General features: G+C 36.6%; 1 protein-coding gene across 1 annotated transcript in view; it reads left to right on the top strand.

The window, feature by feature from the left end:
- The window catches only part of LOC136266458 (uncharacterized), a 95,443-nt gene that overhangs the window by 49,963 nt on the left and 31,022 nt on the right, over positions 1-14,458 (top strand). The window contains exons 11-25 of the mRNA XM_066061505.1: positions 4,063-4,200; positions 4,848-4,981; positions 6,498-6,705; positions 6,757-6,900; positions 6,953-7,071; positions 7,121-7,392; positions 10,554-10,707; positions 11,026-11,076; positions 11,292-11,475; positions 11,529-11,912; positions 12,078-12,347; positions 12,413-12,707; positions 12,773-13,071; positions 13,549-13,725; positions 13,773-13,991. Coding sequence (XP_065917577.1) covers positions 4,063-4,200; positions 4,848-4,981; positions 6,498-6,705; positions 6,757-6,900; positions 6,953-7,071; positions 7,121-7,392; positions 10,554-10,707; positions 11,026-11,076; positions 11,292-11,475; positions 11,529-11,912; positions 12,078-12,347; positions 12,413-12,707; positions 12,773-13,071; positions 13,549-13,725; positions 13,773-13,991 — 3,048 coding nt within the window. The remainder of the gene's footprint in view (positions 1-4,062; positions 4,201-4,847; positions 4,982-6,497; positions 6,706-6,756; positions 6,901-6,952; positions 7,072-7,120; positions 7,393-10,553; positions 10,708-11,025; positions 11,077-11,291; positions 11,476-11,528; positions 11,913-12,077; positions 12,348-12,412; positions 12,708-12,772; positions 13,072-13,548; positions 13,726-13,772; positions 13,992-14,458) is intronic.

The raw sequence follows: 14,458 nt of genomic DNA, 5'->3' as shown, positions 1-14,458 counted from the left end.
TGGTATGCATATACAGATAGCATGCATGTACGATAGTACTGTATAGTAGGGACACCGAAGGTGTGGGTGTGGCCAGTGATTATAACCCAAAAACCTGCCTCAATTTTTGCTCAAAACAGCATGACAATATTGGTTGGGTAAAAAATCAAGCCCAAAGGTGTCTCCATATATTGACCCGAACATTTCCATCAAGTTGCTACAGAATTTAAAAAAAAAAAAATTAACAGAATTTTCTACTGCCTGCCTGCCTGCCTGCCTGCCTGCCTGCCTGCCTGCCTGCCTGCCTGCCTGCCTGCCTGCCTGCCTGCCTGCCTGCCTGCCTGCCTGCCTGCCTGCCTGCCTGCCTGCCTGCCTGCCTGCCTGACTGACTGACTGACGCCTTCAGTCAAGCATAGCAGAAAACTGGCTAGAGCTACAGCCCTAATTCTTTCACAGAAGCGTTTCTAGTTTGCTTTAAAAACCTTTGGTATATTGATAAACATACAATACTTGCACTATTGTCTTACCTTTTATCCTTCTTTACCATGGCCATCAGTCAAGGTTTTACCGCTGAGTGTAAATAGACTAAAGTAGGGCTTCCATCTACCAGTGTATATTGTATAAGATCATGGTGAAAAAAGACGTGAAATGCAAGGTGGCAGCCAAGAAATGGCTGTGATGGTAGGTTAATGGCCAAAAATTTAATAACAACAATTCAGGCGAATTTGTGTTGTCTCTTCCAAGTGTCACAAGGATTCAGCACCGAAAACACCTGAAGTGTCATTATTAAAATTTTTGGCATTGACCTAGTATCACAACCATTTCTTAGACTACCATCACAGCCTACCAAATTGCATGTCTGGTAAATCAATAGTGTATAGCTACACTATCATACTAGTAGTTTTGATCCTCAGCATTACTCAAACTACTCGAGGCTGGTTTTAAGAGGCCTTTTTCTGGGTGGAGTGACTCGCTTGAACAATAATATGGTTTCTGGGAAGGACCTGGCTTGACAAGAATCAGTGGTGTACTGGTAGATGGCCTTATAAGGTTGGCCAAATGTATTCTCTGTTATGTAACTTTGCTGCATATCAGCCTCTCATAAGCCAGTGCAACCTTGTAATCTCTCATCTGCACAATCTTCCTCTATTTTGAAGTCTTCTTCTGGCCTACCCTCCACCCCACACCTTCCATCCCTTAGTGAGCACTTGTGATACTATTTTACTCATCTAACTTCCCATATTATCTATTTAATTTGGTGGGAAACTCTACAAGCAGCCAAAAGAACTATAAGTGGTTTGAAAGGTAGTAGAGTGATGCGTGTGTAGTATCCTTAGCAAGTTACACTGACTTGAATTCTTCAAAACTATTTATCTTGAAACTTCTGATGTGCAATTTGTAGCATTTTTTCAAAATCCAGTCACAAAAGTATCATGAAGGTATTCATTTCCCACCAAAAAGTACTGAACAAAGTCTATCCTCACCATTCCTTTGTGAAACGTGGCAGTATTGGTTGGGTAACACTACCTGAATGATGCCTTCAGGCAAGTATAACTCTGTGATAAATGCTTGATGGTAATAGTTTTACATGTAGATACTGCTTTGATCCAACTAGTGCTCAATATCAGTTCTATAACTAGTTTGCATTCACCTGAGCCCCTGGCCAGCTAGAATTATAAGAGGTGAACATTTGTTTGTTCCCAATGGTTTTGTACTAAAGTGAACACCATTTCATATTGTAAACATGTTTTCATACCTGAATTGTCCATGCTAAATGTTTGGGCTATCTTAAGTTTTATAACTCACTTGTTCTTGCCTGTATCAAAGTACTTTTTTGATAAAAAGCTCTGGTGTTTAAGGGGCTTACAAAAGTTTTGACCAGCTGACTCATGCAGCAAGAGTTATTAACAGAGCACTGTAGGGTTCAGGTTAATGTAAAATAACTTACACATAACAAGTAAATCATCTGTAGTTTTGCACCACACCTCCAGCAGTCAAAGCAAGCCAATAAAATTTATTGATGTTGGGAGACCTTCACACATTATTTTCTATATTCAGAACTGTATAATAGGTAAAACTTACTGAAAATCAAGCAAAATGGCTGCTTTACTTACTACTATCAAACAGTACAGTAGTACCGTTTAAGTAAGGATCCCCTCAAAAATTTCAAGATTTACCTTTGAAAATCATTCTAGAGACATTTTATGCAGCAAAAAATCACCTTTACAGAATATTATGAGTTCATATGATGCACAATAAGCATTAAATATAACAAAACACTTACAGGTGACCAGATGTAGAATTATAAAAATTCGCCCAAACTGGAATTTTAGTCTCACTGTCTCACTGACTGCAGTCGCAAGGCCAGAAGCCAAATGAAGCAGCACACCATCACCATTTTACATCACAATAACAAACTCACCAGTGGAATGTGTCTTTTGGGTTTCTGACGAGCAAGCCCTCTGCATCTTGTCTTTTCTTTTATCTCCAATCAGGCTGCTTGTCTTCTTATTCATCCAACAAAACCATATCAAGGCATTAATTTTCCGTGTCATTGCTTTCTTTCAGCGGTATATTTAGATTGCACAGAATTATTTCAGAGCTGGATTTCAGAAGCACTTCAGTCCCAGTGTTACTATAAGAGATACACTTACTAGATATCTGCAACTTCATGATTGGGATCTGGTTTACGATAGGTTTACAACCATGCTCACCAAATAAATATCTGCTGTAGGTGGACTAATGGTGAAAGAGTACAGAGACCCCACCTCTTAATGATCCACCTATTTGAAATAAGATCACCTCACTCCTTATTGGTCTAGCTAGCTGCACACCCCTCATGATATACTCTGGTACAACAGTCACTCTAATACAACAGTCATGTATGATAGATCAGTTACAAGTTACATTGTTCTGTAGACATCGCTATTTTTATATGAAAAAGAAGGCACAATATAAAATTAGTATATTACATTATTGTTCTAAAGGAGACAGGTGTCCTCAGCAACAGCAAGGTCGGCAGCCAGAGGTACACAGGGATGCTTGGATGTAGAATGCAGTCCCCTGATACAACTATTATTGAAGAGTACAGCAAGGAGAACTCCAAACTACAGCGAAGCCTGCCCATACCACAGAATATGGGGAACTCCACTTCTCATTGAGCAATGGGCAAGATGTTTATAAGTGATGGTATCTGCCTTCCCCATACGTACAGATGTGGTGGACTAAAGCAAATTACATTACAGCTAGCTGTGCCACAACAAAAACTAAACAAACTAGTATTTAAAAATTGTTAATTTATAGATGAAGTAGGGATCTATGCAATAAGAAGTAGTGAAACAACAGGCTGTAGGACCAAATGTCCTACAGACTTTCAGCACTTGTGCTGTAAAGCCTAATAAAAAATAAAAAAGAGATGTACGATGGTGTTACAGCATAGCTCAGTGGGAAAGTCCCTACTTTGGCACGTTAGCTAATTATTTTGTTCAGTTCCATAGTAGGGACTTCCCAATGAGATAGCTATGCTGTAACATTATCATTCATCTCCTGTTTCACTACTTTTTTTATTGCATAGATTCCTACTTTATTTTATATTAACAAATTTTTAAAATGCTAATTTATTTAGCATATGGCATGAGTTTTGTTGTGACAACTATTGCCTCATATACCTGGTACTCTTCTTAGAGTATAGGAGTTCATTAATGATGAAATATGTTACAAGATGTTATCAAAATATATTTTATAAGCCAGTGGGGATCATTGTAATACAAAACACTTGATGTGCAAATTTAATCCCTAATTTATATAGCAATAAAAACATGGCCCAAAATTGGTTAAACTGGCATGTCTGTTGATGATTTCAATACTTTTTATTGTGATGATATCTGCTAGCTTATAAAATTCACAAGTTTTCCTTGCATTATATAATTATTTCATTTTTATTAATGCTCATGTATTAAAGACCTGCATATGTTAAAGCATAAACAATGACACTATTAATGCTGTATCTATATATAATAATCATTATTATACAGTGTATTTAATGATACTGTGTGGACTGTTTTATGGTACATGTACATGTAGTTCTTCATTATGGAGTTCACTGAGTGGAGTGAATGTAGAGGTAAATCCATGTAGAGCAAGAACAGATGATTCTATGTTGTTTTATGGACTCATTACACGTGAAGCAATTACAGTACCCTTGAATTTGACAGATATTAGGTGAGAACATTTTCATTTACTAATGAGTCAGTACATGGAGTATGAAATAGATAATAATATATAATTGTGACTGAATTTGCAAAAAAGGTCTTCCATGCACATCCAATTCTATAAACATGGTAGAATATAACTCAATGTTCAAGAAACATGCAAGCCTGAGACAAAAACACAAAAATATATAGAGATGCAAGCACAATGTGGATAAGGTAATTAATTTTTAGGTAGCTAAAGCAACTTGGATTTTAGATTGCCTTGTCTAAGTGAAAAATCTAGATAAGGAAAGTTTTTAAAATGTTGCCACAACAGTGAGCTTCATTGGTAATGTTACATTAGTGTTCCCATTCATTTAATCAGTTCTGTCGCAGACAGTAAGCTAGCAGTAACATTAATTGTTTTTCTTTAATTTTGCTAATTTTACATAATGTGATCAATAGTAAATAACAACTGTTAAGATCATAGGTTCTCAAACTGATCCCTTAGATAGCAATTTCATAAACTTTTAAATATAGTGTTTAATGATCATAATACAGGACACTGAAGAGCACAATGGGTGAACTGCTCATACTCAAAATTCATATAGAATTACTAGTTCACTCTACATACTGTGCATATATTTTTAGTAATTTCCCAACATTAATTTTTCCTAGGTCTATAAGTTTTATTCTTCATTGTGGATCTCTAGTTGGGAATTGTGTAGCTAGTAACAGTGCTAGTATTACAGTGTATTATAAGGAAGCAAGTTCATCAATTTGGAATACCATAACAACTTATCATCCAGCAGGTGACAACATAATGTACTACTAGTGGGGCAAAAAAATTATTAATTTTCAACAAGTAGAATAGGGATCAAAGATTTGATTTTGAAAAAAACTGCGTAACAAGAAGTAATAGGGATGATAATCCACAAAATTCTATGCATCATCAGTTCAAAGCAAGTTATTTGAATAGTGTACACTCAATTTGCGATTCCTATTTCAACATTTTAACAAAATTTAACCACAAGTTGAAATAGGAATCGCAAATTGAGTGTACACTATTCAAATAACTTGCTTTGAACTGATGATGCATAGAATTTTGTGGATTATCATCCCTATTACTTCTTGTTACGCAGTTTTTTTCAAAATCAAATCTTTGATCCCTATTCTACTTGTTGAAAATTAATAATTTTTTTGCCCCACTAGTTTCATGATTTTTTTCATGTCCATGCACATGGACTACTTCTTAAATATACGTTCAACAGTACATGATTGTTTAATAAAGAAACCCATTGTAATATCAACTGGCAATAAACAATTACATAAATAAGTTTAATAAACAATTAGTTAACAATACAGTTAACAATACAGTAAACAATACCACTTTCCTTTGACGAGTAGATAAATCCACTAGTGTGACCGTTTACTGCAACGAAGCGGTGCGAAATCTCAACACGAGTAAAACACACGCTTGACAAAACGTGGTCGACTCCAATTAAAGTGCTGAGTATACGGAGTATCCTGCTTTTTATTTTTCAATCGCGTACGGAAGGGACACACCCCTTTTCAATTCGAAATTTACCCGTGTGTTCCAATAGCTTACAAGCCTTGTTATGTCGACTCTTAGCTGGTAAACAGCTGAAGAATATAATAGAAAGTATACACGAAAGGCGTACAGTAATAGTTTAAGTGACGAGGTGCGGGCCACACCCCCTTCACTGTCTCGTAATGAAGGAAGTCTAAAACCCGAGTTTCAGTGAACAATAGTTATGTTTAATGTTTAGTGTGATACAACTTGATGCATTTTAGTCCTGTGAGCTAAAGCAATGGAATTTTAAACAATTCTATATTATCATCTGTATGGCTTCTCGATCGAATGGCGTCTCGAAGAGTGATTCTTGCTCTATATCTCGCAATCGCATTAGAGAGGGAAGATTTTAATACCACACAGACCTGGGTACGAATGTTTTTTAAATACGCCATACGTTTTTAGGGCTGATATCTACTTCCTACGAGCTGTAGGCGCGCGAAACAAGAAAGAAAGAAGAAAGAAGAAAGAAAGAAGAAGATGGAGAATCTAACCATTTTCAAAATTTTAAAAAAACACCTAAAACCATTTCCCTTACTTTTAATACTTGTTGACTAGTGTTGTAAACACAAAAGAAAGGTCTAGAATGTTTTAGAAATAAAATCTAAAGCCCCGAAGGCTGCTTTTGGCGTGCGTTCTATTAGAGTGTTTTGAAAAATTTCTGCCTGATCCCTATTATGTACCACTACCGTGGTACATGATAACATTATTAATTCATAACATATATTTTGCAGATTATACATCTGAGCAGTTTGTATTATTATCCCTACCAACTACTGCAAGAAGGAACTCAGTGCAGTTAAGATGGTACCAGCCTTCGTATTCAGGATACCGTCGAGATGTGTGGTCACTTGATGATGTTGTTATTGGAGCAACTGATACCCCTCAACTTAGTCAGTCAGTTGCAGGTTATGTTGATGACTTTAATTCCGGAGGGTACAGGTAAAGCGCACACACACATGTGTTTGCTGTAATTACAGTGAAATTCTATAGTTACAGATTGTGGGATACGGTCATTGGAGGAATAATTCAAGTTCCACCATGTGGACCAATAGTGGCAGGTTCTGCATTGCATTTTCTTAATAATGGGACTGCCCAGTTGTTACTAACAAAGGAGTTGGATTTAACTGACATAAGGTACTACACTATCATGCTGGTTTTTTAATGTTGAAACATTTTATTATTTTAGTACTGTATCATTCTATCTTGAGTTAAATCCCTGTGGGTCAGCTCTATCAGCAACAGTTGTACTGGAATACAAAGTTGGGAATAGTCCTTTTACCATTATGCAAATTTTGGTGGCAAGTGGTACGCTAAAGTTTTACCGTACTCTTATATCACTTCACATAATACATAGGTTATCAGATCATTAGCTTGCCGCAAGTTGCTCAAACTACTAATGTACAATTGCAGTGGAGGGCTTTGCTTAATGCAGAATGGTCTATTGACAATGTTAGGATTGGAAGTGATGCCTTACTGTACTACTTAGAATTTGATATCCAAGTTGGAAGCTGTTTACCTCCTCCAATCAACAGAACTGTGTCTCACTTTGTTAGATTAGAATACTATGATGGCTCCAGTTGGTCACTGCTAGAGCAAGAGTGCTTACATTCAAGGTGTTTGCAAAAGGTAAAGTATTACCTGGTATATACAACATTGATAGCAAGTTTCCCTTCTGTTTTCCATAAACATCCATCAAGACACACGGTAGTGTGTCGTGCGGCCCAAGAAGCCGGCGCGCAACACCCGTGAGTATATTGACAGGAAGGAAGAAAACGCAATTTTCGCACCTCCTTAGCTCTGTGCTGCCTTGATGAAACAAGACGATTTTTGCTGTGAATATTCCCTCCACCTTCAGCACTCCACATTCCAAATTTGAGCGAAATCGCTTCAAGCGTTCCCGAGATATGCGACTTCAAAAATTGGCTTAGTTTCTTCGTTTTTTTTCTTCTTATTTTTCTTCCTCTTTTCGCACACTTACAAAAACTGCTATAAAACGCGAACGCCATATCCGATCGCCTTGAAATTCGGCACACAGAAGGGGGGTATAAAGGCGCATCTCTGTACCAACTTTGGTTGGAATACGATACACAGGCAAAGAGTTATGAGCGATTATTCACGAAAAATAACACCAATATGTTGTCACGCCTACAGGGTAAACCGCGTATGGGAAGAAGCTGAAAATCGGTGGGTGAATAGGTTAACTATTGAACCTCAAACCTTTTGTGGTTTGAAAGAAATCGAGCTAAAAACCAGGAAGATACAACGAAAAAACCAACAGTGTGTAACAATTACGCAATCGAGATTAGCTAATAAAAAACTATTACTTTCCACGCCTACCAGATAAACCGCTTGGGGTAATGCTTTGAAAATCGCTGTATAGATGGAGTAATCATCTTAGAAAGGCTCTTCAATGGTGCAGAAGAATCAGACTTAAAGCCACGGAGTTATAACACGAAATCCAACTTAGTGCAGCAAGTGCGAGATCGAGATACTCTAATAGAGCAGTCATCCTAATAGAGCAGTCACCCTGAAGAGAATTTAAGAGATCAGCTAGAAACAGGTAACCTGTATAGAGATCAGCTACAAACAATTCACCCTGTAGAGTGATCAGCTACAAACAATTCACCCTGTAGAGAGATCAGCTAGAAGAAGTTACCTTGTAGGGAGTTCATGCAACTATGGAAAGAGATAGTTCAACTAGAAGAAATCACCTTGTAGAGTTCAGCTGCAAAAAAACTACCATGCAGAGAGTTCAACTACAAACAAATCGCCCTGTAGAGAGATCAATAGAAGAAGCTACCTTGTTATTATTTATTATTATTATTATTATTTTTAATACTTTACAGAACTGTACAGATCAATAAACAAAATTAAACAATATTTAAGAGCTTATAACAATTAAATTACAGAACTGAAGGTCTACCAGTGTCTTGCACTGGTAGCCATAATTAATTACTTACAAATTACAATAAGCTATATAACTACAAATAATAATTACAAGGGGTAGCTATAAAGAGAACAAGTTAAAGAATAAAATAGTTTGTAGGAGCTGGAATGTTTAAACATTTGGAACAGGGGCAACGGAAATAAAAAGTACATAGGTTATATTACTGTCAAAATTGTTAACAAAATGATTCCTTGTAGATAGTTCAGCTACAAAGAAACCATCATGTAGAGAAATCAGCTACAAAAAAATCACCTGTAGAGAGTTCAATTACAAACAAATCTCCCTGTAGAGAGATCAGCTAGAAGAAATTATCTTGTAGAGAGTTCATCTACAAACAAATCACCCTGTAGAAAGATCAGCTAGACGGAGTCACCTAGTTCAGTTACAAAGAAACCATCATGTAGAGAGTTCAGATGCAAACAAATCTCCCTGTAGAGAGATCAGCTACAAACAAATCACCCTGTAGAAAGATCAGCTAGAAGAAGTCACCTTGTAGAGAGTTCAGCTACAAAGAACCATCATGTAGAGAGTTCAGCTGCAAAGAAATCACCAGTAGAGAGTTCAGCTACAAACAAATCTCCCTGTAGAGAGATCAGCCAGAATAAGCTTCCTTGTAGAGAGTTCAGCTACAAACAAATCACTCTTTAGAAAGTTCATGCTCAGCTAGAAGAAGTTACCTTGTGGAGAGTTCAGCTATAAAGAAACCATCATGTAGAGAGTTCAGCTGCAAACAAATTACCTGTAGAGAGTTCAGCTACAAACAAATCTCCCTGTAGAGAGATCAGCTAGAAGAAATTACCTTGTAGAGAGTTCAGTTACAAAGAAACCACCATGTAGAGAGTTCAGCTACAAAGAAATCACCCTGTAGAAAATTCAGCCACAAACAAATTGCCCTGTAGAAAGATCAGTTATAAGAAGTTACCTTGTAGAGAGTTCAGATACAAAGAAACCATTCTGTAAAGAACTCAGCTGCAAACAAATCTCCTGCACAGAATTCAGCTAAAAACAAATCACCCTGTAGAGAGATCAGCTAAAAGAAGTTACCTTGTAGATAGTTCAGCTACAAACAAATCACCCTGTAGATAGATCAGCTAGAAGAAGTTACCTTGTAGATTGTTCAGCTACAAACATTCACCCTGCAGAGAGAGCAGCAAGAAGAAGTCACCTTGTAGAGTGTTCAGTTACAAAGAAACCACCATGGAGAGTTCTATGATAAATATATGTATTATATATATAATTTGTACATTTACTGATAAAATCAGAAATATTTAAAGTACATCTGCTTCACATTTTCTTCTTCCTGTAGTAAAGAAAAAAAGACAGGTTAAAAAAGTCCCAAAGCTGGCCATAGGCCGGCTTTGGGGTATACAAATACAAAAAGAAATGAAATCTAATCCAAAACAGCCAAGCTGTAAAAAAACAGTGCGGTCCTCAAAAAGGCTATGGTGAAAAAAGATGTGAAATCCAAGGTGGCGGCCAAGAAATGGCTGTGATGGTAGGTTAATGGTAAAAATTTTAATAACGGCAATTTAGGTGAATTTTTTTGCCAAGACCAAGTGGCACAAAAATTCACTTGAATTGTCGTTATTACAATTTTTACCATTAACCTACCATCACAGCCATTTCTTGGCCGCCACCTTGGATTTCACATCTTTTTTCACCATAGCCTTTTTGAGGGCCGCACTGTTTTTTTACAGCTTGGCTGTTTTAGATTAGATACATTTAACATTGTGAAAGCTTATATAGTATGAATATAAAAAAGTACTGTTTTCCCTTGGTTATGATAAATTTCTTTCAACATGAAACATCTGGCTATAACTAAACTATTCTTTTTCTATAGGATGATGGTAGCATGTATTCAGAAAATAGATATTACAAATCACAACGAGTTGTTGTTCCACTATGGCCACTAGTTGTTCAGAATAAACCAGTGTATCAGTTAAGATGGGGAGTCAACAACCAAGTACAGTGGTCCATTGACAACATTTACATAGGTTTGTACATACATACATACATACATACATACATACATACATACATACATACATACATACATACATACATACATACATACATACATACATACATACATACATACATACATACATACATACATACATACATACATACATACATACATACATACATACATACATACATACATACATACATACATACATACATACATACATACATACATACATACATACATACATACATACATACATACATACATACATACATACGTATATACATATAACTACGTATTGTAACAGTGTATTAATGTGCATATGTGTTACATGCAAACACAGGGAAGGACTGTCTCCATTACTGTCAGGGTGCAGGGCATTGTACTATATCAGGTAAATACATGACTGTGGTGCTTTGTGAAGATATTTCACACATAGCATAGCCTTATATGATCACCTGTATATAGACTATGTGCATTTGCAGTACTTATTTATGTGTGTAAGCATGTACAACATTATGTTAGCTTGCATGCATTTGCATTAGCTATGTCTATTATTATTATTATTGCCCATAATTGTATTGTAGTATATTCTTGATTATTTTTAAGGCAATTGTCAATGTGACATGGGCAGTACTGGCCTAACATGTCCTGTGGGCAGTACTAACTACCCTGAGTCAGTTGTGTTAGACTTTGATGATATGACTACTGCAGTTCATTTCCCCATCATGTATGGAGCTGAATTATCCACTCAATGTGGCATCTTGTCGAATGGCCGATCTCTTGTTTTCAAGTATGCTTTTATAATGTTTTAACTTGTAATGCAGTTGTATACATAAATTACAGGTATGGCAAGACAAGAGAAATACAGACACAAGATCTAAACACCACAAGAACACTATATATTCAATTTGCTCTTGCCAGTGGCAATGAAAGCTGTGGTGGAGTTGACGTTCTTTCAGAAAACACTATATTGCTACAATTTTCATTAGATCAAGGGATAACTTGGAATACTTTACAATCACTAGGGGAAATATCTGTTGGTGTACAACATTATCAAATTGTGCTGCCACAAGAAACAAAATATCCCCAAACTAGGTTTAGATTATGGCAGCCATATGCTGTCGCAGATAATTACAATGTCTGGTCCATTGATGACATTTTAATTGGAGGGGTTGATAGAAACAACCCCATGCTTGCTGAAGAATTTGATCCATTTGATAGAAATAAGTTAGCAATGATCTTTAATCATCACAGCTAGTTCACATATGTTTTTTTAGAGTATAAGTACCTATAATTAAAGCCATTGCTTATTAATGTGTACCCAGCTGAACATGTAGTTAATAATATATTATAGTACACAATTTGTGTCATTTATTCTTTTACTGTACATAGATGGTCTTTCTATCAAGGAGGTGCTGTTGAACCATATTGCAACTCAAGTGGAAACAGTTTACATTTCAGTGGGAATCAAATTGCTGCTGGTTATTTATCTACCTCAGAATTCTATGTGACATCTGACACATTTATCCAGTTTGAGCTAATAACATCTTGTGCTTCTAGTTCACAACTAACATACTACATACAGTTAGAATCCTCCAAAGATGGTGGCTTGACATGGAGCAAGCTTAATGTGACACAAGATCACTCTGAAAACCAAAATTTGTAAGAATTATATGTAGCTTAGTTTTGTGATAATGTGGCATTTTTGCTTGCTTCAATTGATACAGGTATCAGTCTACCTATTATCAGGTAGACTTTGCTAATACATGGAGAAGAGTCATATTACCAATTAGTAACCCAGATGTATATGGTACTGCAGTAAGACTGAGGTGGAGACAAGGGGGCAATACAGTTGGGGAGTGGGCTCTTGATAATATACTGATTGGAAATAGGATGCTTCATTGTCCACAATTGTGTAATAGAAATGGAAGGTGTACACTAAACTCTGTTTGTATCTGTGATGATGGGTATAGTGGTGATCAGTGTGATCATATTGACAGAATTTTCCCAAGCTATATGCAAGTAAGAAGGAGTTAGTTTAGTGTGATGAACTTATTAGTGTAAGTATGTAATATATTTTGTTATAGGAGTCCTTTGAAGAACAGTTAGATTCTAGTATGTGGCCAGTTAACATTGGAGGAAACATCAGTAGAGAATGTGGAGTAGTGTCTTCAGGAAAGGCACTAGTGTTCAATGATGCTGGGTACCGACACATTGCTACCAGTTACCTAAACCTAACCCAGACCACTTGTATAAGATTCACCATACAAATTGGTTCTGCAACTAATTTAACTCACTGTCAGCTAGCTGATAATCCTCAACAAAATGTCACATTTGGTTATTCTCTAAATGGTGGTATGTCTTGGACAACACTTGAAACATTTCAGTAAGTCTTGTTTGATTGTCCATACTGTATTATGAATATATACACAGTATAGTAGCAGGGGTGGAAGAGAAGGGTAGTGGGGGGGGGGGGGGGGGGGGGGACTGTAGCGCCTGTAAAAAAGATTATGGAAGTCTTCCCCCCTAAAATTATTGATAGCTGTCATTAAGAGCCTAGCTCATTAGCATCAATAATTCAAGATACTCATAATAGAGCAGTAAAGATCTAGATACTTTAATAGAGCAGTCATAGTATTCTTCAGAGGAGCAAGCTATATATGTAGTTATGAATAAGGATATAGTTGGTGGAGAGCAGCTATTGTCAGGTAGTTAGCTTCTTTTTGGTCTTCGACTTACATCTAGTCCATGGCATCACCAAGCTATACTCCAGTCACCCTCCCCCCTAAATAAAGGTGTCTCCACTGCCACTGTATACAGTAGAAGTGTTGTATTGCAGCTCATGTTGAAATTTGTTGCATAGGCCAACCAACTACATCATTCCTCAAGAGGTCATTGTGCCTGTGACTGACCCATCCCAACAGCCTGCTGTACAGTTAGGATGGTGGCAGACAGCTGAATCACAAAGAGGAGCATTTGCCATTGATAATGTAATAATTGGCTCTTCGGCAATTGAATATGAAGCATTCTACAATGACAGGTATGTGATCACTTAAAAGTCATTCTTTTACTTCACTTGTGCTCCAGTTTTGAGTCAGGAAATTACTCAAATCTGTGGTGGTCAGTTTCTTCTGGGGCAACAGTTTCCCCTACTTGTGGTCATTCAAATGCTTTAGTGTTTGGAGATGGATTAACACAAAGAATAGCCACTACCAGACCACTGGCAATACCAGATACTCCACTAGCATTGATAGTACTGTATGAAGGATTTAACAACAATGATGTTTCTCAGCTGACTTCAGAAGGGTGTGTACACTAATGTATTATATACAATGCACATTTATCATGTGCCAAAATCACATGTGTTTTACTGTAATTTTACCAGCTTATTATTGCTTTATATTCATCTGTGTTGTAGTACTCAAAAATGCAGCCTGTTTTGTCTCACGGCATGCATAATTATTATTTTGCTACATATGTTTTGTTAATCATTACTTACTACGCTTCGACAGCAACAGTACTGATCATAAGTAAACATATTCATAGAACTTTTAATTGCAATATGTGCAAGTAAAAGGTTTATACATCTGTCCTTTGTTGCTCAATTATAGTATTTGACTATAGTATTTGACTATTATTTGGCATACATTAATAATGTGCTATAGTGCCAATCTGTTGTATTTTAGTGTTTGGGTATGCTTGACAACAGTTACATATCCATTGAGTTTTTTCTACACCCAATAAATTTACTCTGTGTGGTTTATGGGTGAAAA

Source organism: Dysidea avara, chromosome 1, assembly GCF_963678975.1.
Source record: "Dysidea avara chromosome 1, odDysAvar1.4, whole genome shotgun sequence".
NCBI classification, from domain to species: Eukaryota; Metazoa; Porifera; class Demospongiae; order Dictyoceratida; family Dysideidae; genus Dysidea; species Dysidea avara.
This window is presented reverse-complemented; position numbering and strand designations above follow the sequence as displayed.